The sequence below is a fragment of the Oncorhynchus keta genome, chromosome 25, assembly GCF_023373465.1.
Source record: "Oncorhynchus keta strain PuntledgeMale-10-30-2019 chromosome 25, Oket_V2, whole genome shotgun sequence".
In the NCBI taxonomy this organism is placed as follows: Eukaryota; Metazoa; Chordata; class Actinopteri; order Salmoniformes; family Salmonidae; genus Oncorhynchus; species Oncorhynchus keta.
The window spans coordinates 35,682,850-35,708,233 of record NC_068445.1 but is presented as its reverse complement, the minus strand read 5'-3'; the positions used below and the strand labels follow the sequence as shown (position 1 = coordinate 35,708,233).

The 25,384-nt window shown below is 43.4% G+C and overlaps 3 protein-coding genes across 8 annotated transcripts in view; 1 reads left to right on the top strand and 2 right to left on the bottom strand.

Annotated features, from left to right (window-relative positions):
• The first annotated feature begins 126 nt into the window (after positions 1–126).
• On the top strand, positions 127–3,615 carry ppil3 (peptidylprolyl isomerase (cyclophilin)-like 3). Of its 3 annotated transcripts, none has more exons than XM_035736507.2 (6): positions 127–462; positions 1,688–1,762; positions 2,334–2,427; positions 2,652–2,719; positions 2,798–2,916; positions 3,198–3,615. In XM_035736507.2, the coding sequence occupies exons 1-6, from the start codon at positions 460–462 to the stop codon at positions 3,325–3,327; spliced, it is 489 nt and encodes a 162-aa protein (XP_035592400.1). In that variant the 5' UTR covers positions 127–459; the 3' UTR covers positions 3,328–3,615. The 3 variants fall into 3 exon arrangements, with proteins under 3 accessions (XP_035592400.1, XP_035592402.1, XP_035592401.1); XM_035736509.2 differs by having other exon boundaries at positions 128–462; positions 3,201–3,615; XM_035736508.2 differs by lacking the exon at positions 127–462 and adding an exon at positions 903–1,035.
• A 4,121-nt stretch (positions 3,616–7,736) lies between these two features.
• LOC118357967 (collagen alpha-1(XXVII) chain B-like) overlaps positions 7,737–25,384 on the bottom strand; it is a 119,623-nt gene continuing 101,975 nt past the window's right edge. For both annotated transcript variants that reach the window (XM_052479147.1, XM_052479148.1), the window contains 28 exons: positions 22,413–22,466; positions 22,235–22,288; positions 21,977–22,030; positions 21,582–21,635; positions 20,200–20,307; positions 19,841–19,894; positions 19,418–19,525; positions 19,267–19,320; positions 18,710–18,763; positions 17,652–17,708; positions 17,494–17,547; positions 17,337–17,390; positions 17,107–17,160; positions 16,878–16,931; positions 16,659–16,766; positions 16,420–16,527; positions 15,963–16,070; positions 15,797–15,850; positions 14,925–14,987; positions 14,472–14,525; positions 14,332–14,367; positions 11,874–11,927; positions 11,720–11,743; positions 11,539–11,604; positions 11,105–11,276; positions 10,706–10,815; positions 9,940–10,161; positions 7,737–9,649 (listed from right to left, as the gene is read on the bottom strand). In XM_052479147.1, the coding sequence (XP_052335107.1) occupies positions 9,503–9,649; positions 9,940–10,161; positions 10,706–10,815; positions 11,105–11,276; positions 11,539–11,604; positions 11,720–11,743; positions 11,874–11,927; positions 14,332–14,367; positions 14,472–14,525; positions 14,925–14,987; positions 15,797–15,850; positions 15,963–16,070; positions 16,420–16,527; positions 16,659–16,766; positions 16,878–16,931; positions 17,107–17,160; positions 17,337–17,390; positions 17,494–17,547; positions 17,652–17,708; positions 18,710–18,763; positions 19,267–19,320; positions 19,418–19,525; positions 19,841–19,894; positions 20,200–20,307; positions 21,582–21,635; positions 21,977–22,030; positions 22,235–22,288; positions 22,413–22,466 (2,193 nt within the window). In that variant the 3' untranslated portion in view covers positions 7,737–9,502. The remainder of the gene's footprint in view (positions 9,650–9,939; positions 10,162–10,705; positions 10,816–11,104; positions 11,277–11,538; positions 11,605–11,719; positions 11,744–11,873; positions 11,928–14,331; positions 14,368–14,471; positions 14,526–14,924; positions 14,988–15,796; positions 15,851–15,962; positions 16,071–16,419; positions 16,528–16,658; positions 16,767–16,877; positions 16,932–17,106; positions 17,161–17,336; positions 17,391–17,493; positions 17,548–17,651; positions 17,709–18,709; positions 18,764–19,266; positions 19,321–19,417; positions 19,526–19,840; positions 19,895–20,199; positions 20,308–21,581; positions 21,636–21,976; positions 22,031–22,234; positions 22,289–22,412; positions 22,467–25,384) is intronic.
• On the bottom strand, positions 11,941–14,323 carry LOC127911735 (TAL effector protein PthXo1-like). Of its 3 annotated transcripts, none has more exons than XM_052479150.1 (2): positions 13,367–14,323; positions 11,941–13,318 (listed from the first exon to the last, which is right to left on the bottom strand). In XM_052479150.1, exons 1-2 carry the CDS (start codon positions 13,919–13,921, stop codon positions 12,233–12,235), a joined length of 1,641 nt encoding a protein of 546 aa, XP_052335110.1. In that variant the 5' UTR covers positions 13,922–14,323; the 3' UTR covers positions 11,941–12,232. The 3 variants fall into 3 exon arrangements, with proteins under 3 accessions (XP_052335110.1, XP_052335111.1, XP_052335112.1); XM_052479151.1 differs by having other exon boundaries at positions 13,592–14,323; XM_052479152.1 differs by having other exon boundaries at positions 13,682–14,323.

The window sequence follows — 25,384 nt, the reverse complement described above, 5'->3', positions numbered from 1 at the left end:
CTGTTTCAACATTGATCTCGTGTACGTAATTGGTATCAGCTGATCGAGGCCGGTGGCAACCATTGAGATAATTAGAGGACACAACATCGTATCAGTCCGATTATGGAATCTATGAGATCACGGGCAGCGTCATTGACAGTAAAATATACTTTGGGGCACTAGAGTCCTTTATCTATTTTTATGGCGGCAACAACAAATATGTGATTTAATTTCTTGCCACTGTGGGTATTACATATATTTTCGTGGGTTATTCGGATTATCCGGTAATCAAGCACGGGCGATTGAAATTCATGGTCTTGTATTTTTCGGCTAATACAAAACACCACGGTAATTCGTAATTTTAACGTCCGATAAGTAGGCTAATCGAACTATAGACGCAGCGGAACCATTGTGCGTTCAGTGTATGACGCTAGTCGAATATATTTGTCTGATGCACCATCTCATCTTCCGGCGTTAAGAATGGTGAGAATATTCCATTTTACTACGCATGTTTCATGTACAATCTTTGACGAAATGCACAAAACATGTAATAAACACAACGCCTGTTATCACTGAACACAGTCCTCTTTGTTTGAAGTAAATATTTTGCAGCTGTAAACTTCGGGAGCAACACATAAGCTTACGCGTCTGCTTCAATGCCAATGTCCACTCCCTAACAATACAATCTACCTAGCTATTTAGTCAACTTTGTGTGAACAAATAATTGCAGGCAATTCTTAATACGTAGATATTAAGGATTAATTAAACATACATTTTTCAATAATGGTAAGTTACAGTTCATATAAGGAAATCAGTCAATTGAAATACATTCATTAGGCCTTGATCTATGGATATCACATGACATCAGAAAACCAGTCAGTATCTGGTTTGACCACCATTTGTTGCATGCAGCGCAACACATCTCCATCACAGAGTGGATCAGGCTGTGATTATTGAATGTTATCCCTCTCCTCTGCAATGGCTGCGTGAAGTTGCTGGATATTGGCGGGAACTGGAACATGCTGTCGATCCAGAGCATCCCAAACATACTCAATGGTATGCAGGCCATGGAAGAACGGACCATTTCAACTTCCAGGAATTATATACAGATACTTGTGACATGGGGCTGTGCATTATGCTGAAAGATGAGGTAGTGGCGACAGATAAATGGCATGACATTGGGCCTCAGGATCTTGTCACGGTGTCTCTGCATTCAAATTGCCATCGACAAATTGCAATTGTGTTTGTTGCCGGTAGCTTATGCTTTCCCTTACCATAACCCCACCTCCACCATGGGTCACTGTTCACAACGTTGACATCCGCAAACCGCTCGCCCACACGTCGCCATACAAGCTAAGCTGTCTGGGAGGCTGGTCTCCGATGATCCCACAGGTGAAGAAGCCAGATGTGAAGGTCGTGGGCTGGCATGGTTACACGTGGTCTGTGGTTGAGGCCGGTTGGATGTACTGCCAAATTCTCTAAAACAACATTCAATTATCTGGCCATGGTTATGGTGGACATTCCTGTAGTCAGCATACCAATTGCACACTCCCTCAACTTCAGACACCTTTGGCATTGTGTTGTGACAACTTCACTTGTTGCATTCTTATTTTGCTTTTATTTTAGTTCAGTATAGATAAAGAAGGAAACAATTCACAACTTTGCCTTTTGGACAATATTTAATTATTTTCAAATCCCTTTTATACAGGCAGTGACACTGCACACAGACCTTGGGGATTTAAAAATCGAGCTGTTCTGTGAACGTGCCCCGAAATCATGTGAGGTGAGTCATACACTGTGTGTGCTTATTTGCTCTGATCATGGTGGCTTGCCGGTCTTTGTTCTACCTCAATACTATAGTTGGATTAGTCATCTCCATCGATAGAGGACTTAACATTCTACAAACGCATGTCATACAGCAATTGGCTGCTACGCACTAGCTCAGCACCGGGATTAAACACTCTTGTCAAGTCAAACAGTAGTTACCTAGCCATAGCCATCTTCCACCTCTGCACTGTTTTGAGTGGAAATGTCATGCTATTCACTGCAGTTGAGTTGATGTGCTTGTCCTAAAGCCAGCTGGGCAAGTAGCCTTCCCGTCTGCTTTGAACCACTGGCATGGTCCTTAAGCCAACCCCTTTATACTGCACTTGCCTTTTAATCAGGATTGGAATGATTTTAGGTGCCTATTTTAAATTTGATGTTGCACTAGCATACCCAATCACCACCCCTGCTTTACATCCTTTTGGTCTCTAGAACCAGGATTGAAGAACACTGCTCTACACTAGCAAGTCATTACAGTTGGCTGTAGCCAATAGATTGCTCTAATCAGAACTTTCTGTTTGTGTTGACAGAATTTCTTAGCCCTGTGTGCAGGTGGGTTCTACAATGGCTGCATATTCCACAGGAACATCAAAGGGTTCATGGTTCAGACCGGCGACCCCACAGGTAGTTTCATCAGAACTGAATTATCGTGTTGGAAGGCTTATTGTCTTTAATTTGGCACAACATTTTTTTAAAGGACCAATAGCCCAATGTACAAGTCAATGACTTTATCAGATACCAATTGTCAGCATGTCACTCCAAACCCATGGAATAGTTTGTTTTCTGATCATGCAAAGAAAATTCCTTGCCTCTCTTGACAACATGCATTACTTTTTTAATCTTGGAAGGCACTGGAAAAGGAGGGACGAGTATTTGGGGACGGAAATTTGAAGATGAGCTGAGTGAACACCTAAAAGTGAGTACCTCAATGTGACAGGTAGCAACAATTCTCGGTATATATTAACTGACATTTTTTTCATGTATTTCCGTGCAGCATAATGTGCGTGGCGTGGTTTCTATGGCGAACAACGGCCCCAATACTAATGCCTCCCAGTTCTTCTTCACCTATGCCAAGCAGCCCCATCTGGACATGAAGTACACCGTGTTTGGAAAGTAGGTCTTTGTGGATGTCTGAAGTTAGCTAACTGAGAGGATTATCAAGAATGGTTTCAGCTACAATCTGCCGTTGTATGTCATTGGGGATCCAAATAAACACAGTGTCAGTATTTAATGTGGTTATAAGTGATTGCTAGCAGATCATGACTTAAGTCTGTTATTTTGATCTAAACATTCTCTTGACTGTGCATATTATGTGGTTTGTGTTATCTCCAACATTTTGTGAACTAATGCAATGCTAAAATATTTTTTTCCTCTGTTTATTTTCTTTCGATAAGCAGAATAATAGATGGCTTGGAAACACTGGATGAACTGGAGAAGCTCCCTGTCAATGAAAAGTCATTTCGGCCGCTGACTGAGACTCGTATAAAGGACGTGACTCTTCATGCCAACCCATTTGCAGGATAGACTTAAGCACACGAACACACATCCCTAGACCTGACATCTGCTAATTTAGGTGAAATCTTCATTTAAGCCTCTCAAATGTTTAGACCATTTATAAACCAGAGGCCTTTGAATTCAGTAAGGCAACTAAAGAGACTGTCACTGGAGTTTAAAACATATTTCCCTTCATTGAATTTGGCATGTAGTATGTCCTCAATGCTTGGCCCTTGCAGCTATGTGAGCTCAATATGTTGGTTTTATAAGTAAATTGTTTAGTATTTTGTACCAAATAAACTTTCTTTTTTTTTTATACATTGTGTGTTTTATATTTTACACCATGTTAACTTGACATGCCCTGGGTTTGTGAAATCCTTAAAGAAAACTGCATTTGTGGAGTTGCTGAGCACAGCCAACGATGGTGGCTCAATTAAGATTCGTTCACTCTTGGCGTTTACCATTGGAAACAATAGTTGGTTCCGGTCTAATTAACTTGTCTCCCATACACACAACAACAATCTAATAGCAGCTGGTTCTGGTCTACTTGGTAGTTTGTTGGCTTTAATTTAACAGCCACAAGTGAACTTGACCGACATAAAATGACATTGTAATGGACGTTCTAAAAGCAGTTACGGCCTCGGAAGGATTTCGGGTGAGTCGGATTTCAGTGCATGTTCAATGCATGTTCAATGCACCACAAGTACATTCATTTCCTATGCAACTGGGTTTGCCTCGCAGTTGCAGTGCGTTCTGTGGTACATGCGTTGGATTTATCAAACGTATGCCTCAAACTGACAGTTTGACAATAGCGGTATCTAATTTGTAACTACGAAAATAGTTTTTGTCCAACCGATTGTGAACCCAAAAGTGTACGTCTTATTCTTGAGGGGATAATAAACATCTGGTGTAGGGGCAGATTTGTTATATTGTCTTCACGAGATTTGATTTACTTCATCTAGTCTGATCAGTGGAATCATTCTTATGACAATGGGATACAATAGAGGGTAATTACTGTGCTTGTCTGCAATAACTCTGTTATTCCCCACTATTTTATTATTACACTTCTTCCCAATTTTGCCAGTGTTATCACATATTTGAAATCTGATATGGCTACTGGTGTCTTTGAAAAGGAATTATGAGGCTGTTTTTGCAGCCATTTATCAACAGTTTTGAGCAAGTCATACAAATAAGCATTCAAATCAAATCAAATTTTATTTGTCACATACACATGGTTAGCAGATGTTAAATGCGAGTGTAGCGAAATGCTTGTGCTTCTAGTTCCGAGCAGATAACCAACAAGTAATCTAACTAACAATTCCAAAACTACTGTCTTATACACAGTGTAAGGGGATAAGGAATATGTACATAAGGATATATGAATGAGTGATGGTACAGAGCAGCATACAGTAGATTCGAGTACAGTATATACATATGAGATGAGTGTGTAGACAAAGTCAACAAAGTGGCATAGTTAAAGTGGCTAGTGATATGTGTTACATAAGGATGCAGTCGATGATGTAGAGTACAGTATATACATATGCATATGAGATGAATAATGTAGTAAGTAACATATAAGGTAGCATTGTTTAAAGTGGCTAGTGATATATTTACATAATTCCCATCAATTCCCATTATTAAAATGGCTGGAGTTGGATCAGTGTCAATGACAGTGTGTTGGCAGCAGCCACTCACTGTTAGTGGTGGCTGTTTAACAGTCTGATGGCCTTGAGATAGAAGCTGTTTTTCAGTCTCTCGGTCCCAGCTTTGATGCACCTGTACTGACCTCGCTGGATGATAGCGGGGTGAACAGGCAGTGGTTCGGGTGGTTGATGTCCTTGATGATCTTTATGGCCTTCCTGTAACAACGGGTGGTGTAGGTGTCCTGGAGGGCAGGTAGTTTGCCCCCGGTGATGCGTTGTGCAGTCCTCACTACCCTCTGGAGAGCCTTACGGTTGAGGGCGGAGCAGTTGCCGTACCAGGCGGTGATACAGCCCGCCAGGATGCTCTCGATTGTGCATCTGTAGAAGTTTGTGAGTGCTTTTGGTGACAAGCCGAATTTCTTCAGCCTCCTGAGGTTGAATAGGCGCTGCTGCGCCTTCTTCACGACGCTGTCAGTGTGAGTGGACCAATTCAGTTTGTCTGTGATGTGTATGCCGAGGAACTTAAAACTAGCTACCCTCTCCACTACTGTTCCATCGATGTGGATAGGGGGTGTTCCCTCTGCTGTTTCCTGAAGTCCACAATCATCTCCTTAGTTTTGTTGACGTTGAGTGTGAGGTTATTTTCCTGACACCACACTCCGAATCTCGTCGTTGTTGGTAATCAAGCCTACCACTGTTGTGTCGTCCGCAAACTTGATGATTGAGTTGGAGGCGTGCGTGGCCACGCAGTCGTGGGTGAACAGGGAGTACAGGAGAGGGCTCAGAACGCACCCTAGGATCAGCGGGGAGGAGATGTTGTTGCCTCCCTCACCACCTGGGGGCGGCCCGTCAGGAAGTCCAGTACCCAGTTGCACAGGGCGGGGTCGAGACCCAGGGTCTCGAGCTTGATGACGAGCTTGGAGGGTACTATGGTGTTGAATGCCGAGCTGTAGTCGATGAACAGCATTCTCACATAGGTATTCCTCTTGTCCAGGTGGGTTAGGGCAGTGTGCAGTGGGTTGAGATTGCATCGTCTGTGGACCTATTTGGGCGGTAAGCAAATTGGAGTGGGTCTAGGGTGTCAGGTAGGGTGGAGGTGATATGGTCCTTGACTAGTCTCTCAAAGCACTTCATGATGACGGAAGTGAGTGCTACGGGGCGGTAGTCGTTTAGCTCAGTTACCTTAGCTTTCTTGGGAACAGGAACAATGGTGGCCCTCTTGAAGCATGTGGGAACAGCAGACTGGTTAGGGATTGATTGAATATGTCCGTAAACACACCGGCCAGCTGGTCTGCGCATGCTCTGAGGGCGCGGCAGGATGCCGTCTGGGCCTGCAGCCTTGCGAGGGTTAACACGTTTAAATGTCTTACTCACCTCGGCTGCAGTGAAGGAGAGACCGCATGTTTCCGTTGCAGGCCGTGTCAGTGGCACTGTATCTCCAGGAATCAAATATCATTTTGTACATTTTAGTATTATGCACATTCTAGGCAGAGATGTTAGGGGTACTCACAGCTCATAAACACATATTCTGTCCATGTAGAATAAGATAATGGCAAGGATCTTGCAAGTACAAAGAACATCTTGACTAACCCTACTAGTAGAGAAACGCCAATGCCATCCTGTCTTTCATGTTGCCTAAATGGTCTATGACTGTCCTAGGCTACCTGGCTAAATGCTTTCTCACTAGCCTAACTTCCTTTCATGGGCAACAATGAGCCAGCTAGTTGACATTCACCTACTATATCTAGCTACACATTGAACTACTCCCTAACCCTGTTTATTATGTAGTTATTACTACAGTGTTGATCTCTCTCCGTCTTTCCTCCTCCAGTCCTCGTGTGATCATAACATGTCCATGGGAGAGCTGGGCTGAATGAGGAGCAGCACGCTCAGGTAACTCTAATGTTATACAAACGTCACATCATGGTTTACCAGGTCAGGTCCACTGGCTGGGCTTCCAAAGGTCGTGTAGAGGTCATTTGTTTGGAGAGAACACGGTTCACATCACAGACCCCTACTCTACTTAGTCTACCTTGCACAATGTACTTCATCAGTCTTTCCTATTACGCTCACTATCTCTCAATAGCTTGCACTCTCACACACACGCACACATTCACTCTCTCTCTCCTCCCAGTTCCCGGAGAAGTGTAAGCAGACCCATGGGTAGAACAGGTGAGGTGGCTCATGCTATAGCCTTCATGGTGTCGGACGCTGTCACATTCATCACAGAGGTCAACCTACCCGTGGACAGGGGGCGCTATGCCATGTGTCCAATATAATATCCTGTGACTTCGTTATCAGTGGCCTGTCAATACGAAACCCTGAACTATCTGGTTTGTGTCATTTTTGTTTCTCTGGACCCCAGACAGATTAAGTGTAGAGTATGCTCTGCTCTAGTGTAGAGAAGGGAAAAAATAAGGATCATGTGACAAATAAGACCCTGAGCTAAATGTTCAACTAGACTTACATTTTGCTTAAAAATGAGATAAGAGTACCCTCATGTGGCGAAGAGGTGAAGTGTATAGTTGAGCCGCTCGCTATTCTTTCAAGATACATTTTTCAAAAGGGATAACTATTCATATTGCAGTATTTAAGTTGCAATAACACAAGCTGTTTTACAATAAAAGCCTCAGGGTTCATGTACTATGATAACTATTAATACTGCATTAAGTATTTAACTTTAATTGAGAACTCAACTCTGCTCAGTGTATTTGTAGCTGACAATGAAAGTTGTACTGGACAGATGATCAACTTTTTTTAATAAGAGAATGAGAACCAATGGAAACACACATCTACTTGGGTTTCAAATATTTATTGAACACCTGAATGTTGAAGAAAATGAAAGTGTTGAAAACTACAAGCTGTATAATTATGATGCTGACAGACAGAGGACCTGCAGAGATGAATGGGTGAAGTACACGATGACCACGAATATCTGTTCCTGGCCCTTAACAAAGACGTCAGATGACTCTTTGGATGTGTTATGGCTATACTAATGTAAGAACATGATGGAGGGCTGTTTAAGATGTGTGATATGAGAGGTATTCTGAGTTTATAGGTTGGTGGGTTGAGCTGACCGCCTATACAGAGATTTCACAAACATGGTCAACAAAGTAAAACAGTAAGGCATAAAAGCATTGAAAATGGTTCCAGTACAGTTATGATTATTAAAAAAACAAACCTATAAAACAAAATCAATGAAGCCCCAAATGTATAAAAAATAAAAAATGCTCTGCTAATGATGGGTGTCTGGCTTAAAGTTTACAGAAAGTTACAAAACCCATGGACATTAAATAACATAAATTAGCATGTTGGGATCCACTGTATACAACAAAGCTTTGCATAATTATACACATTTATACATTTCAACAAGTCAAAAATAAGACCTAAATCTTTCAATAATTAGGTTCAGACTCATACAAAGGGGAGTACAATAGCGATGCAGAGAAAGAAACGCTGTTTGCTAGCTTGTTTCGCTAGCTTGGAGTGAATTTGAACATTTTTCCTTCTTTGCATTCATACTGTGTAAAAAAATATTCCCTTTGCTGTAGACAAGGTTTATATGTTCTGTCAGGATTAAACAAGACCGCCTCATAATCCACCACAGGAATTATTATAGCACCAGGTACCAGGTGTCATCATCTCTGGTTCAGCTCATTGAGAGATGGGAGGTAGACCGACTCTTCTGACACTCGCTGGATTCACTCTCTAACGGCAAGCTTCAATTCATTTGACTAGGGAAACACACATCAGGAATGCAATAGCGCGATAGTCATTCGTAGACCGGTGGGCTTTTCTTCAGCAACTAATCACTATTACAAGTAGATTCATACGTCATCTGCAGACCAGGCAGGAGAAAAATAGCTGGACAGCACACACCTGTGGATGGATGTATGCTGGAAACTTAGCCTAAGACTGAATGTTATGATAATATTATATCCAATTGTTGGGTCTCACTGTAAACCTTAATTGATTTGAAAAACTGCAGAACGAGATATGTTTATTGCACTCTTATATTAAGATATACATATAACATGTATAAATAATACATGTGTATGTGTGACATTTAGAAGGATAAGTAATGCATTCATAATATGCAAATGCATTTATAATCGTTCCCTATTACTTTACACATTTCATAACATTTTGAGAGTTCATGACCATAGAAAGTAATAAGTTAAAAATGTTGTCCAAGAGTGATGTTAGAGACTCGTTATTTTTTATCTCACTCGGGCATCCAGAGCTCGTGCCGTGTGACAGTAAAACAAGTCCCTGAAAAAAGCCAAAGCTTATCTTCTCTTCAGGCAGGCGGTAGGAACTAGTGTGAGACGTCTCAGTATCTCTGCAGTTTCTCCTGGTCAGTCCCTCAATGGTGCCCCCTGCCTGTTTCTGCAGTCCGAGCATATGCTGGAGGGTTAGGGGCCTGGCCTGGCCTGCCTCTCCTGAAGGGCCCCAGTATATGGGGACAGGAATACCCCCTAACCTTCCACATCCCCCCGCAAGTCACTCCTATGAGGAGGCTTTGTATGTACTGTATCCTGGGCCTCTATAAGAACAGGCCTCTATAAGAAGCACACGGGGCCCACCTCTAGGTGGTAGTGCGAGCCAGGCTCTGTGGCCGGTAGGTTATACACGTCCAGGATGGGGAGTAAGTTGGGGTCCTGGGTCTGGAAGACGAAATGGGTCTGGTGCCAGCGGCCATCTTTGATCTGAAAGACAAGGGGATTTTACTTTTTAGAACCTACAGAGACTGGTTTGTTCAGACTGTGCAATACATTATAGTCAGTTGGTGTACAATTTACTATAATTATAGTTTTAATACATGGTAGCGTTAAATACATGGTAGCCTTAAATACATGGTAGCCTTAAATACATGGTAGCCTTAAATACATGGTAGCCTATGTAACAACATGTAAAGTGTCATGCACTATTTCATCCACTATTGTATGTTCAGTAGGAGAGCAGCCTGACACATGATCCAGGCTGGAGGTTGACATACCCAGCATTCGTCCTTCACTACGTGGGGCTCCAGGAGCCCTCCAGCCTGGATCATGTCTCCTCCGCTCCAGGCCTTGAAGCGCACCGCGGTGGGGGAGGGCTCCAGGGAGGAGCTGTTGGCCCACACGGGAACGTTCAGGCAGTGGATGGTGATGTGCTGCACTGCCTCAGAGCTCAGTAGATGGAGGAAGTTCATCTGGATACGACCCACCCCCATCTCCAGCTGCAGACGGACACACATCAACTACAGTTACAATTTAATCCCTAATCTATTGTGTCAGACAAGACCAGTGGACATGCAAGATTTGGTTCTGGATTCCAGATACAAAACCTGTCTGAAGTAAAAATGTAGGATGTGTCAAAAGAAACAAAAGACAGTAAATTCAAATGAGCTAAATAGTAAGAATGCTGTTCTGTAGTACAGTACGACGGTTGTGTGTGGAAACATACAGATGTAGGTTCTTCATTTGAGCCAGTTTGCTACAGCAGGAAAATAATCCTGCAGCAACAGGAAATGTGAATTATTATGTGGATCCTAATTAATGGGCATTTTTGTAGGGGTTGATACATATTTCGTAAGGGAAAATAAAGTCTGAAATTTCAAAGTGTAAATTGCAAACTTCAAAAGCCTTTTTAAACCTCAAATAAACTACGAATTTCTCTGAAAACCTGACTAAAATATTGGCTTCCGATTATCAGTTGTTTTGACTGGATTGTGGCTTGTTTTGACTGTAAATGGCTGAGTAGTAGTGGAAGTTGATGCTGACCTTGGATACTGTGATGGGTTTCAGACAGGTCTGGCCACCGCTGCTGAAGTTACACGTCACCTCGATGGAGTCAGCAGAGCAGCCGAGGTTTGGGTCGATCCAGTAAGTTCCTTAGGAGAGGAGAACAAACTGAGTGAAAAAGGAGTCTTGATACAGTAGTGTACTTTTAGCAAAGTGGACAAGTATGTAATGCTTTAGGAAGGGATATCACTGGTCAGGTGTATATAATTATCACTATAGATTACAATGTATTGCTTAGTTATAGCGTATAACTAATCAGGTCCACATGGTCTAGAAAAACTATTGGACCAAATATACTGTAACGGAAGGATTGAACCCAAAATGTGAATCTCAGGCTACAGTGTCCTGTATCTCAGACAGCGTTTGTGCCTTCCTCACCATCATTCATCCTCTGTTCACAGTCTTTGAGGTCTCTGCAGATGCGCGCAGGGTTGTCGTGGGTTCCTAGTGGGTTCTTCAGGCTCTGGATCAAGGTGCTGAGGTAGTGGAGGGTCTTGAATATCTCTGTACCCTGGTGGTCCAACATGGGCAGGTCCATGTCGTGGTAACTCTAGAAATGATAGAGACAAACGGTCACACACTGAGCACCAAATCTTCACAAACAGCCAGCCGCCATTGGAGAGTGATAAATGACTAAATCCTGGCTTGAGAAGCATGAGGGTAACCGTACTTTTTTCATGCATTAATGCTAATGGAATATTTGTGTAAGAGTTGGTCATACATACAGTACGGACATACAAGTTCTCTCTGTATTGTACTGGGTACATTGCTTATTTGCCAAGGAACCAATGATGCTTCTCACAGTGACTCACCTCTGACCTCAGCGCAGCATGGGAATCAATAATGAGCTGAAAAGCAGCACCGATAGCCTCCCTTCTCTAGAAGAGAAGACGAAAAGACAAAAGTATGAACTCTGAAGCATTCTCCCACATTCACTCCTTACTCCTCTCCATTGCTTCTGAGAAAGTCCAATTGTAAATAGAGGAGACTTACAAATGGAATAGAACCAGGGAGACCCTATAAGACAATGGAAATAGAAGGGGGGCTTAATGCATGGTCCAGTCATAGTGCAGCATATAAAAAAAATCTGAAAAACGAGTGATACCACGATTGCAAAGTCTTTACATAAATAACAGAAAATACTTACTGGGGGTCCAGGTGGTCCACGAGGACCAGGAGGGCCCCTTGGTCCTTGTACCCCCTGTTTGTAAAAAAGCAATAACACTATTGGATTAATACACCCCCCTAGACCATAATGCTGCAGTTTGACCTCTCAATATCAAGATCCTCTTCATCTAAACTCCTCTGCCAACAGACGGTAAAGCAGCGGCAAGCAGTAAGTAGCCTTTCTGTCTCAACTTATTCCTAGTTGTCATGGTGAGTGGAACAACAAACAGAAGCCCTGAGGGAAATGAAAAGTGCTTTAGGGGTTGAGGCTGATTCTCTTCTAAGTAGTGTGCTCTACATACTAAGCACCCTATCCTGTCCTGTGATAAGTAGTGTGCTCTACATACTAAGCACCCTATTCTGTCCTGTGATAAGTAGTGTTCTACATACTAAGCACCCTATCCTGTCCTGTGATAAGTAGTGTGCTCTACATACTAAGCACCCTATTCTGTCCTGTGATAAGTAGTGTGCTCTACATACTAAGCACCCTATCCTGTCCTGTGATAAGTAGTGTGCTCTACATACTAAGCACCCTATCCTGTCCTGTGATAAGTAGTGTGCTCTACATACTAAGCACCCTATTCTGTCCTGTGATAAGTAGTGTGCTCTACATACTAAGCACCCTATCCTGTCCTGTGATAAGTAGTGTGCTCTACATACTAAGCACCCTATCCTGTCCTGTGATAAGTAGTGTGCTCTACATACTAAGCACCCTATCCTGTCCTGTGATAAGTAGTGTGCTCTACATACTAAGCACCCTATCCTGTCCTGTGATAAGTAGTGTGCTCTACATACTAAGCACCCTGTCCTGTCCTGTGATAAGTAGTTTGCTCTCCATACTAAGCACCCTATCCTGTCCTGTGATAAGTAGTGTGCTCTCCATACTAAGCACCCTATCCTGTCCTGTGATACGTAGTGTGCTCTACATACTAAGCACCCTATCCTGTCCTGTGATAAGTAGTGTGCTCTACATACTAAGCACCCTATCCTGTCCTGTGATAAGTAGTGTGCTCTACATACTAAGCACCCTATCCTGTCCTGTGATAAGTAGTTTGCTCTCCATACTAAGCACCCTATCCTGTCCTGTGATAAGTAGTGTGCTCTCCATACTAAGCACCCTATCCTGTCCTGTGATAAGTAGTGTGCTCTACATACTAAGCACCCTATCCTGTCCTGTGATAAGTAGTGTGCTCTACATACAAAGCACCCTATCCTGTCCTGTGATAAGTAGTGTGCTCTACATACTAAGCACCCTATCCTGTCCTGTGATAAGTAGTGTGCTCTACATACTAAGCACCCTATCCTGTCCTGTGATAAGTAGTGTGCTCTACATACTAAGCACCCTATCCTGTCCTGTGATAAGTAGTGTGCTCTACATACTAAGCACCCTATCCTGTCCTGTGATAAGTAGTGTGCTCTACATACCTAAGCACCCCCTATCCTGTCCTGTGATAAGTAGTGTGCTCTACATACTAAGCACCCTATCCTGTCCTGTGATAAGTAGTGTGCTCTACATACTAAGCACCCTATCCTGTCCTGTGATAAGTAGTGTGCTCTACATACTAAGCACCCTATCCTGTCCTGTGATAAGTAGTGTGCTCTCCATACTAAGCACCCTATCCTGTCCTGTGATAAGTAGTGTGCTCTCCATACTAAGCACCCTATCCTGTCCTGTGATAAGTAGTGTGCTCTACATACTAAGCACCCTATCCTGTCCTGTGATAAGTAGTGTGCTCTCCATACTAAGCACCCTATCCTGTCCTGTGATAAGTAGTGTGCTCTACATACTAAGCACCCTATCCTGTCCTGTGATAAGTAGTGTGCTCTACATACTAAGCACCCTATCCTGTCCTGTGATAAGTAGTGTGCTCTACATACTAAGCACCCTATCCTGTCCTGTGATAAGTAGTGTGCTCTCCATACTAAGCACCATATCCTGTCCTGTGATAAGTAGTGTGCTCTACATACTAAGCACCCTATCCTGTCCTGTGGTAAGTAGTGTGCTTTCCATACTAAGCACCCTATCATGTCCTGTGATAAGTAGTGTGGTCTCCATACTAAGCACCCTATCCTGTCCTGTGATAAGTAGTGTGCTCTCCTTACTAAGCACCCTATCCTGTCCTGTGATAAGTAGTGTGTTCTCCATACTAAGCACCCTATCCTGTCCTGTGATAAGTAGTGTGCTCTCCATACTAAGCACCCTATCCTGTCCTGTGATCACTCTCAGCCTCGGTGTAAGGCAGAGCTGGGTTAAAATACTATTTGAAATCATTTCAAATACTTTGTGTGATTCATTTCCTGTCTTAATGGACCAATAGAATAGTGCCACAACTCTAAACCCCACCCATCTGAAATTCCAGGCAGAAATTTCAGATACCCAGGCATTTGAACCCAGGCATGGAATAAGGGATATGATTCATAAAAATAAGGACACGCACCGTATCCCCTCGACTTCCTTTGTCACCTTGGGGACCCTGAGAGAGAGAGAGGGGAAGTTACTCCATCGCCCCCCCAAAGAAACTGAGTGATAACATGTTCTTTGGCAGATAAGGGGTATGAGATATGATGATGTACATACTGTATTACCACTGGGGCCGATGATACCGACTGGGCCTGCGGCACCAACATTACCCTGGAGAGAGAGAGAGAGAGAGAGAGAGAGAGAGAGAGAGAGAGAGAGAGAGAGAGAGAGAGAGAGAGAGAAAGATAAATATTGTTAGTGAGGGCAGCCGCTATCTGAATTAACAAGGCATATGTTGTTAATATGGTGGCCCTCTTTTGCTTAGGTAGTTGAGCAGGGTGTTTGCAACACCATAGTGGGTTTTATTTCCCAGGACTACCCGTACGGAAAATGTATGGATAAAAGCGTCTGATTTATGGCATATACTTTATGTATTATATATTAATATGCCCAGTTCTTCAGCCTAGGATGAACTATTGACCCAAGTTCCAACCTATAAATAGGCCATGTTACCTGACCAGGAAAAACATAGAGAATTACGTAATAACAATTTTTCGAATCTCCTTTTACCATCAAGCCATGTGGCCCTTTTGGTCCCTGAATGCCGGCTGGGCCCAGATCTCCTGGAGGTCCCTATGAAGATAAAACATATGTGTTGATAAGATACAATGTGTTAATAAGGCAAGTATCACTTCATATAGAAGCTTAGGCCAACTGAGTGCAAGGTTGCACCATATGGGGCCTGTATGTAATATGCACAGTAAGCAACACAGTCAGCAAGAGACACAACACTGCAAGTTTCTTCAGTTAACAGCTCTTTCACTGGAAATTATTATTTGATAGGTCTTGATGATGAGTCAGTAAGCCTACAGTGCATCTGACATCTAATTTGCCAAGTCAGATAGTCTATCTCAACTTCTGCATAACGCCAAGGCCCAGCAGCCTAACATTCCTCTGTGTGATGTGTGTATACAGTCAAAATGGAACACTCTAGGAAAAATGTTCAGTAAAGCCTGTAACTTATCGGTTTTCTTAGCTGTCCAACACCTGCAGAGCAACATCACTAGAGAGTAATAAAGTAACTGAAGTTATGGCGTGTTAAGTGACATTACACGTGGGTGGAGTAAACTTCTTGTGGACTGTGATAGATTTTCTGCCCCAATGCAGCAGTCTTTAATTCGATTTATCCCTTTCAGAGCAAAGACAATAAACGCTACCAAATCGTTTGAGGCTTTAAATTCCTTTAAAGCTTTCCTATTAATCTCCAGCAGATCCCTGATTTCCCGCTGAAAATGGGTTCTGCTTTTTTGCCGGTGTTTTATTAGAACCATATTTTTTGCGGCTTAGAACTTCATTCTTGATAGTCCACGTTTAAAGCCCTGTGTTATTTGATCATGTGACTCAGGTGTGAGATGAAAATGGGGTGGGGAAGTCTAGCGTACCTTTGGTCCGAACATTCCGAGAACCCCTGGGTACCCTGTTTCACCTGTGTCACCCTGGGGAGAGAAATGGAACCATCTTCATCGTCCTCACCTCCTCATCATCATTATCATGTCCTAGTCATGATGACCAATCAAACAGACTCAGCAATGTTGCTATGTTACTCACGGGCTGTCCTGTGTTCCCCTGGTCACCCTGTTTTCCTGGAATTCCCATTCCACCAATGTGGCCTCTTTTCCCTGAATATCCAGTTTGGCCGGGGAGACCCCTCTCACCCTGTGACACACACACACAAGGACAGACAACCACTCAGGACCAGTACCGTGTGGAGAAGGTTGATTTCTTTCAACACTCGAGTGGGAAGTTATGATGGAGCAATAGCTCAGGTGCTTATTTCTCGTCCTTCAGACCTTGTACAACATATAGTAGGATAACCATGGTGGTCACAGTTCATCCACCTTGTACAACATATAATAGGATGACCATGGTGGTCACAGTTCATCCACCTTGTACAACATATAATAGGATGACCATGGTGGTCACAGTTCATCCACCTTGTACAACATATAATAGGATGACCATGGTGGTCACAGTTCATTGGAGCATGTTCTCTCTTCTCTCTCACCTTGTGTCCGAAGGAGCCCTGATCGCCTGGAAGCCCTGGCACACCCATTTTACCACTGTTACCAGCTTTGCCAATGATACCAAACTCTCCGTCGTCTCCTTGCTCCCCCTAAGGAGTGGACACAAACAATTGAGGATGGTTGAGGCTTAACAGAGAAGACCAATCATACAGTAGCAAAAGACTCTGCTTATTTCAGTCAATGAAAAGAATGCACAGTTATGGTGTCTGTCCTTCCTCACCTTCATTCCTTTGTCACCATCTTTCCCAGGAGGCCCGTCCATTCCAGGTTGGCCCTCAAGGCCCTCTCTTCCCACCACTCCCTTTGGGCCAGGAGGACCCTCAGGACCCTGGAAAAGATAGAGATTAATGCTACATATGAGATTCATTCTAGCACAGTCAATCAATCAACCAATCAATGACATGCAGTATTAAAATGAAAAGATAAAGATCTCACTCACCGGTGGTCCTTTGGTCCCAGACTCGCCTTGTTTGCCCCGTTTGCCTTTCTGACCCTGGAGTAGATCAGAGAGGTACAGACCATCAGCTCCAACATGACATCACCACATAGCAAAAGAGCCCCAAATACATTCAAATCGAATTAAAGGGGTACCAAAGTGGTTGAAACAGGTGTTGTGAGGTAAAACTGGATACACCAGTTTGGTTGTTGTTGAGGTATTTTGTCCTTACTTGATCTCCTTTGGATCCTTTCAGACCCTGTATTCCCATTGGTCCAGGATGTCCCTACAATATTAAAAAAAGAACAAACGAATGACAGATGAAACAATCAAACAAACGACAAGTTTGACCTTTTTTAATAGGTAGATATTCTAATGTGGACACTGTCTCACATTTGATTTGATTTGATTCAGTGTGAGAGAACACATTTTATCATGTCACAAACAGAACATTTTACTCACAGGTAGTCCAGTTGCTCCTGCTTTGCCTCTCGATCCGTCTACCCCTGGCTGGCCCTGGGAAATAGACATTTGTTAATGTTAGCCGTTTCCATGTATAAAGTATATATTCCAAATGAGACAACATTAACGTATACAATACAATCGACGTCCCACTTACTAGGTATCCTGGGTCCCCTGATTCTCCTCTGTCTCCCCTGTCTCCGGTAGGACCCTGGTTTCAGATGGGAACCAAACAGAATGAAGCATATAGATCCCTAGCTATTTTAGCAAAGAAACACCAAAGTACACAGCAGGCGGAGGGCTACATGAACTCACTCTGTCACCTTGTGGACCGGGAGGGCCTTCCACCTTACTGTCCTCCCCCTGTTCACCCTGGAAAACATACAGGGAAAACAGATTTTTTTTTAAATTAAACATTTTAATAAAGTTAAATTCATGATATTCCTTCCAGTACAATGGAATATTCCAAGCAATTATAGTTTTTGTTGGTGATGTAATAGGTTGCTTTCAATAAAAAGGGGACCTCGATTGCATTAAATGTTCCAGGGACTTTACAGGGGCCGGTGAATGATGTGGAATGCTTGTAGTATTTCATAGTGCATGAGGATCAGCTAAACACAGGAGGAAACAGTGGAACAGGGATCCAAAACGAAACAATTTATGAGTAGTGGCACAATATTGATCTCATTAGAAAGTAAGTATGGTCAACATGCCGAGTTTACCAGCAAACAGAAAAAAGTACTTCATATCGAAGTCCTATTTATCAAACTGAACCATGATTGATCTGAATAATGATGACAAGGACTATTCCAATAGCAGTTGAAAGCAGTTTGTGGCCAATGACCTACATTTGATAACATTTCTCCAGAGTTAATGAGAAGTGCCATTGTGCATACCATTGATCAATTATATTTAATCGCTTCTTGTGGGATAATCAGACTGAAATAGCCGTGGAATTCAGTCACTCTCAACGGCTGGAAACCATGTGATATGGCTAGGACTTTTTACTGATAGCAATGGCCTATCTCTAGTGCCCAGTAATTGCCTATCTCTAGGGCCCAGAGTTTATCCTGGTCAGGGCATGTGTTCAGGAGAAACTCCTAGCTCTACCAACATGTGATAATGGGATATGTGGGACATACAGTATGTATGCAAACATGACTGTTAGTCGTTTTGGATAAAAGTGTCTGCTAAATCGCACACATTAACATTAGTTTTCTATATTACATGGATTGACTATAGGACAGAGAGAGAGATGGACAGTGCTAGTGCTGTCACCACTAATCCTCCACAGACCATAAGTCTAGACACACATGTCAAGACAACCACAAAGAGAGAGCTATTAGACACAGACAGGACTGTGGGAAGTGTACCTTTTCACCTTTTGGTCCAGGAGGTCCCAGTGGGCCTTGCCGTCCTGTGTGGCCCTACAATCACGGAGGAGGACAATAGAGACCGTGTTATTCATCACACAGGGCAACAACAATAGCTACCTTCTAGGAGGCATTCAATGGTATGTGTCATTAGGTAAACTATACTCACTGAAGGCAGCAATTTGGATACAGTACATTTTAGATTTATTTATTTAACTAGGCAAGTCAGTTTAGAACAAATTATTATTTACAATGACGGCCTACACCGGCCAAACACAGACCATGCTGAGCCAAATGTGTGCCGCCCTATTGGACTCCCAATCACAGCCGGTTGTGATACAGTCTAGATTTGAACCAGGTTGTCTATAGTGACGCCTCTAGCTGAGATGCAGTGCCTTAGACCACTGCGCCACTTGGGAGCCCAATGATAATGTCCTAGGTGGCAATGCTTCATAACTCTTCCTCGATCAATCATCTGTCTATATTTAATTGATATAGAATCATATTGAGTTGATATTGAGTGAAGGATATTGTATGTGGTAAAGGGTACATTTTACCTCGTATCCTGTGATTCCTGTTTCACCTTGCTGGCCCATTCTCCCTGGTGCACCCTGTAAATGTCAGATGTTCAGTCTTTACGACCTAGCACATTAGGAAACCAACATATCAGACGAAAAGCTAGGAACAAATCCACAGAGCCTTCCTTACCACTGGTCCAATGGTTCCTCTCGACCCCTTCGGCCCAAGAAATCCTGCTTCTCCTTGTTCACCAATTGCCCCAGTCTCTCCCAGGTGACCCATGTGACCTTTGCTGCCCTAGAGAAGGGTCGCAATAGAGCAGGCATGCAAAAATAGCAAGGTTGACTTTCAGTGACTGGCAACTCGTGTGTGGATAGTTTTACAGTGTCAACTCTCCATTTTGAATGTCCACTTTCAACACAGTGGCTCTAGAGGCCATTGATGCCGAATGTTTGTTGAATACAATAACAGATAAGGAGACATCCAACTATCTTTAAAAACCAAGAAAGGTACGGTGAAACAACTAACAGGTTTCAGTGAATAAAATGAATGAGAGTGACAGGTGTAAGGAGGCGTACTTCATGAGGAACTGAGCTGACATGTAATACATACCTTCTCTCCTGGTTTTCCTCTTTCACCAAACTTGCCAGGTTTGCCCTCCTGACCCTGGAAGACAGTTACTGGTGTCAGAAGTCAACAGCTGTTTATTTTAACAGCAATAAACCTCTATGATGAAGACAAGGCAATGGTCAAAATGGTCATCCACAGTATTCTCATTAAAGACAGTTTGCAGGAGACAAAAGTGTGTTGGTATCCTTTTTGCCTTGACATGTTGTAGCGTACATGATGCAGAGTAACATTTAATCTAAAACAACAGCAAGTGAAGTGAGAAACTCAGCAATCTGATTCATGAGAACCTGAGAGTCAAATACAGGAAATGTAAATATGTTAGGTTGAGTTTGGACACTCACCCACACTCCCACTAAGCCAGGAGGTCCTGGAGACCCTTCTTTTCCTTTCAGTCCGGTGTCACCCCTCTCTCCTGTACCCCCCTCCGGTCCCATGTCCCCCTTCTCGCCCTGAGCAGAGAACCAAGAAGACAATTATACCTGATCACACATTTCATGGGTGCAGATGTTGGCGGTAGTAGAAAATATTCAGATAAGGTCTTTGAAGGCCGAAGTGGAGAAGGGTAGGGTCCCTTGTGAACGGCAATGTATTTCCATAACAACTCCTGCCAGAAGGAAGAGCTCAAAATAGGCCTGCTGCCTGCTCCCTGTTTATTTTCACTCAGCGTCAACAGAATTCAGCTCCAACTCAACGACGGCCAGCATCTTACACAATGCAACACTTGAGTCTGACTAAAAAGAATTACAGTTTAACAGTGTAGTACAGTTCATTAACTCCATATGAACATGGCTTAGATCACATCTGATGACGAGAGAATCACATTCTCTTGTGAATGGCTGTTCAAAACAGTGACAGTTATCCTAAAACACGCTCTTATCTTCTACTAAGAACTGGCTATGAACCCATAAGAGTCTGAGCCCTGTCTAAGCTATATGGAATTGTTTTAAGAAGGTCATAACAAGGATCATTTTGCTATTTGATTTAGATATAACAAATAATTATTTGATGAAAGATCATTTTTGGCCTTACTGCTATTAGCCCATACAAATGCATTGAAAAACAGATTCACTACATAGAACAGTAAATAGTATGTTCTGAAGTGTCTGTTCTATATCTGAGGGAGATAAGAAAGATCAGGAAACATTTGTATATTTGTTTTTTCACATGTATTTAACCCCTTATTTTTTGGCACGAAAGAGTCTCCAAACAGTATGTACTGTCCTTCCCTTCATTTTTTTCAACTGATACCGGTGGACCTTCCGACGAGTCTTGTGAGGCCTGTTGGTGTCCTAGAGCAAAACCGGCACGTACGTGTTCGTGAGAGTCTCACCTTTCCACAGACGGGTCAGATTAGTGGGTAGCCCAAACTGTTCGGACGCTACAGACCATTTTGTGAGACGTCTCATGGTCTGACAAGCACCGCTCTAGCTCTGTTACCTTTCCTCGCAGATGCGGAAGTGCGACATGGGAGGATGCGGTGGATTGAGACGCATCCAATGCAACAATAAAAAACATATCTCTAGCTTAAACTGATGGGGGCGTGGACATCGACCTTCGGGGGATAAACAGCCATACCCTAACTGGAGATATGTACATATAACTCTAACTGGAAAATCGTCTATTGATGTCAATGAGACAATGACTGTCAACTCTGATCTTAGACTTTCAACGCAAGTTAGGATTCATCACAATGACTATTGCCTTAGTGTTATTCATCTCTTACCTTGAGTCCATCAGGACCACTCTGTCCGGCATCCCCATCGATCCCCATCTCACCCTGAAGGAGAGGGGGTTAAAGTACCAGTTAATAAGGCTAAACTACCTATGGAACACTGGTCACTTTAATAGTACTGTATATGCTGTATTCTATGGCATTTTTGGTTAATGCCACTCCGACATTGCTCGTCCTAATATTTATGTATTTCTTAATTCCAATATTTTAGATTTGTGTGTATTGTTAGATATTACTGCACTGTTGGAGCAAGGAACACATGCATTTTGTTACACCCGCAATAACATCTACTAAATATGTGTATGTTACCAATAACATTTGATTCGATTAGATTTTTTACAAGAATCCCAAACATTGGTAGGAGAAGTGTGCTCTGGGGTACTCACCCTCTGTCCGATGAGGCCCTGCTCTCCGAGGTTTCCTGCTGGTCCGAGGGCACCCTGTCACAAAGGTCAATAACAAAATGAACAAATTGACGCTTTCCATTTCAATACACTGTGTGCAACATAAATAGACTGTATCGATTACTGGAAATGTGATTACTGGAAATGTGAATATGCCCCATTAGCTGTTGCCAAGGTAGCTACTCGTCCTGGTGTCCAAACAGTGAGTACCTTGTTGAGTATTAAAGAGTATAATCTTACCTTCTCTCCTGATTCGCCTGGTAGTCCCCACTCCCCAACCTTTCCAGTTGGACCCTGTCAGAGAACAATTACCATTCATAATCAAATTAGGGGGCAAGGCATTGGTCACTGGAGCCTGAACTAAACACATTACACCACGAGAATGGGACACTACGTCACGTAGAATAGTGTAACTCACCTTGACTCCCATCTCTCCCAGTGGACCCATAGTTCCTGGTGGCCCAGTAAGTCCCTATGGTGATAAGACAGAGCCATGGTATGATGTGATGACCGAGAGCACCAAAATACATTGGCCTGTGACGCCCTTCGTATCCTAGGTAACTACACTGTTAAAACTAATGTGCTAATGTGAGTGAAAAAAGGCAGCAAGAATAGAGTGTGAAAAAGATGTTGAGGATATACATGTGGATGGTGGAGATACGTTCATCTGGATTTGAGATGCAGACCCTCTCCTGGTGTCTTAGACCACAGAGCCAAAAGCTTCTGTATGTGGTGGAAACTAGCGAATACTCAAATAGAGCTGTTTGCAGGAAGCTCAGAGTAAATCATCTAATCATCTCTCTGTATTACTTTCTCTCTTTCTATATATATATATATATATATATCTCTATGTCTCTCTCTCTCTCTCTCTCTCTATGTCTCTCTCTGTCTCATATAGATATGTCTCTCTATGTTTCTTTCTCTCCCCCTTTTTCTCCCTCTCTCTTCCCGTTACATAATACAGGATGCCGGATGAAGCTTCCCTGGGCTGCTCAAGCAGAAGCTGCACCATTTCAGCTGTCGGATTGAGGATGTACTGTAGAGACAAGTGCACACTTAAGTCTGTCCAATGCCCCTTGTCACCTCTTCGCTGAGATGTTGGTTGGGTCCAAAAAACCCTGATTTCAAGCTTCACAGATCCTAACCATAGGCAGAATGATTACCAGCAGGTGTATGGAGACCTTATGGTAAACAAAGTTAGGAATAGTAATGAAATCAGACAGCTTCCTGGCTTGAAGGTGAATTATCATGCAAAACTGATGTGGCAGTAAGTGTTAAGCTCTATAGGAATTTAAATATAGGAAATAACACCTGTATCTCTGACTGGGCTGGAGACAGTTAAGCCTGGCAGGGTATAACAACAAGATGGCGCCTACAATGGTCACCCTTTTGCAAGCTCCCAGACAATTTTGTAGTCTTTTTTTTGTTGTGTGTTATTTTGTACTTGATTTGATCAGAAAGGTTCTAGTATTATTTCCTATGACCGACAAACACTTCTGGACATCAGATCGGAGATTATTCACCACAAATTCGACTTTCCGGTGTGGAATCCTCTGTCTAGACTACCCAAAGCAGTTATCTTCATCACGGAAGCCTTTTTTCCAAAAAGACCCCGCCAGAGGAGGGGAAGGAGAGCTGGAGTTCTAGTCCAATTAAGGAGAAGGGCAAACCAACCTCCACGCCCTAGTAAATTACTAGCTAATGTACGGTCTGTTTTGCTCATGCGGACTGGGATATGTTCCGGGCCTCCTCTGGGAATAGCGTTGACGACTACACTAACTCTGTCTCTGGGTGCATAGTGCATAAAGGATGTTGTTCCTACAGTGACGATTAGAACGTACCCAAACCTGCATACATGGCAGCATTCGTGAAAAACTTAAAGCGCAAACCATTGCATTTAACAACAGTAAAGTGACTGGAAACACGGACGAGTATAAACAGAATAAACCACACAGAGCCATTGTCATGGGTTCCCACTGCTCACGAGGACTGCAGGCTCCCGATCTCTGTAGCCAACATGAGTAGGACCTTCAAGCGTGTTAACCCTCGCAACACTGCCGGCCCGAATGACATCCCAAGCTGTGTCCTCAGAGCATGGGCAGACCAGCTGGCTGGAGTGTTTATGGACATTTTCAATCTCGACTATCCCAGTCCATCATCCCCACTTGCTTAAAAATGGCGAACATTGTTCCTCTACCCAAGCAAGCCAAGGTAACTGAACTAAATGACTATCACCCTGTAGCACTCACTTCTCCACCATACCCAACACCGTTGACCCACTATAATGTGCATACCGCCCCAACAGATCCATGGACAGTGCAATTCCCCTTGCACTGCACACCACTCTATCCCACCTGGACAAGAGGATTACCTATGTGAGAATGCTGTTCATTGACTACAGCTCAGCTTCTGAAACCATAGTGTCCTCTAAGCTTGTCACTAAGCTCAGGGCCTTGGGGCTAAACTCCTCCCTGAGCAACTGGATCCTAGATTTCATGACGGGCTGGCCCCAGGTGGTGAGGGTAGGCAACAACACCTCCACCATGCTGATTCTCAACACAGGGGCCCCCATGGAGTGTGTGCTCAGCCCTCTCCTGTGTTCCCTGTTTACCCATGACTGTGTGGCCATGCACAACTCCAACTGAATCAATAAGTTTACTGACAACACAACAGTGGTAGGCCTGATCACCAGCAACAACGACACAGTGGTGCCAAGACAACAACCTCTCTCTCAACAAAACTAAGTAGCTTATTGTGAACTACAGGAGACAGAAGAGGGAGCATGTCCCCATCCTCATCGACAGGCCGCAGTGAATAGGGTCAAAAGCTTCAAGTTCCTCTGCATGCACATCACTGAGGACCTGAAATGGTCTCGCCACAACAGCGCCTCTACAACCTCTGACGGCTGAAGAAATGTGGTATGTCCCCTAAGACCCTCACAAACTTCTACAGATGCACCATTGAGAGCATTCAGTAGGGCTGCATCATCACCTGGTGCGGCAACTGCTCCACCCTCAAGCCCAATGCATCACCGGGTCATGCTGCCTTCCCTCCGGGGCATCTATTGCACTCGGTGTCAAGGGAAGGCCAAGAAGATCATCTAGGACCTCAGTCCCCCGAGCCACAGACTGTTCACTTGGCTGACGCCCGACAGACGGAGACAATACAGATCCATCAAAGCCAAGACCGAGAGACTAAAAAACAGATTCAATTACCAGGCAATCAGACAGCCATCAATATCCATCACAAGCTATCACACACTCACACTCACAACCAACACTGCTGTCCCATGTTGTAGAGACATTGAATCACTGGTCACTTCCCGTTTCACACTGTGTATTTAAATACTGTATCCCCGACATAGCTTATTCTGATATTACTACTACTGTA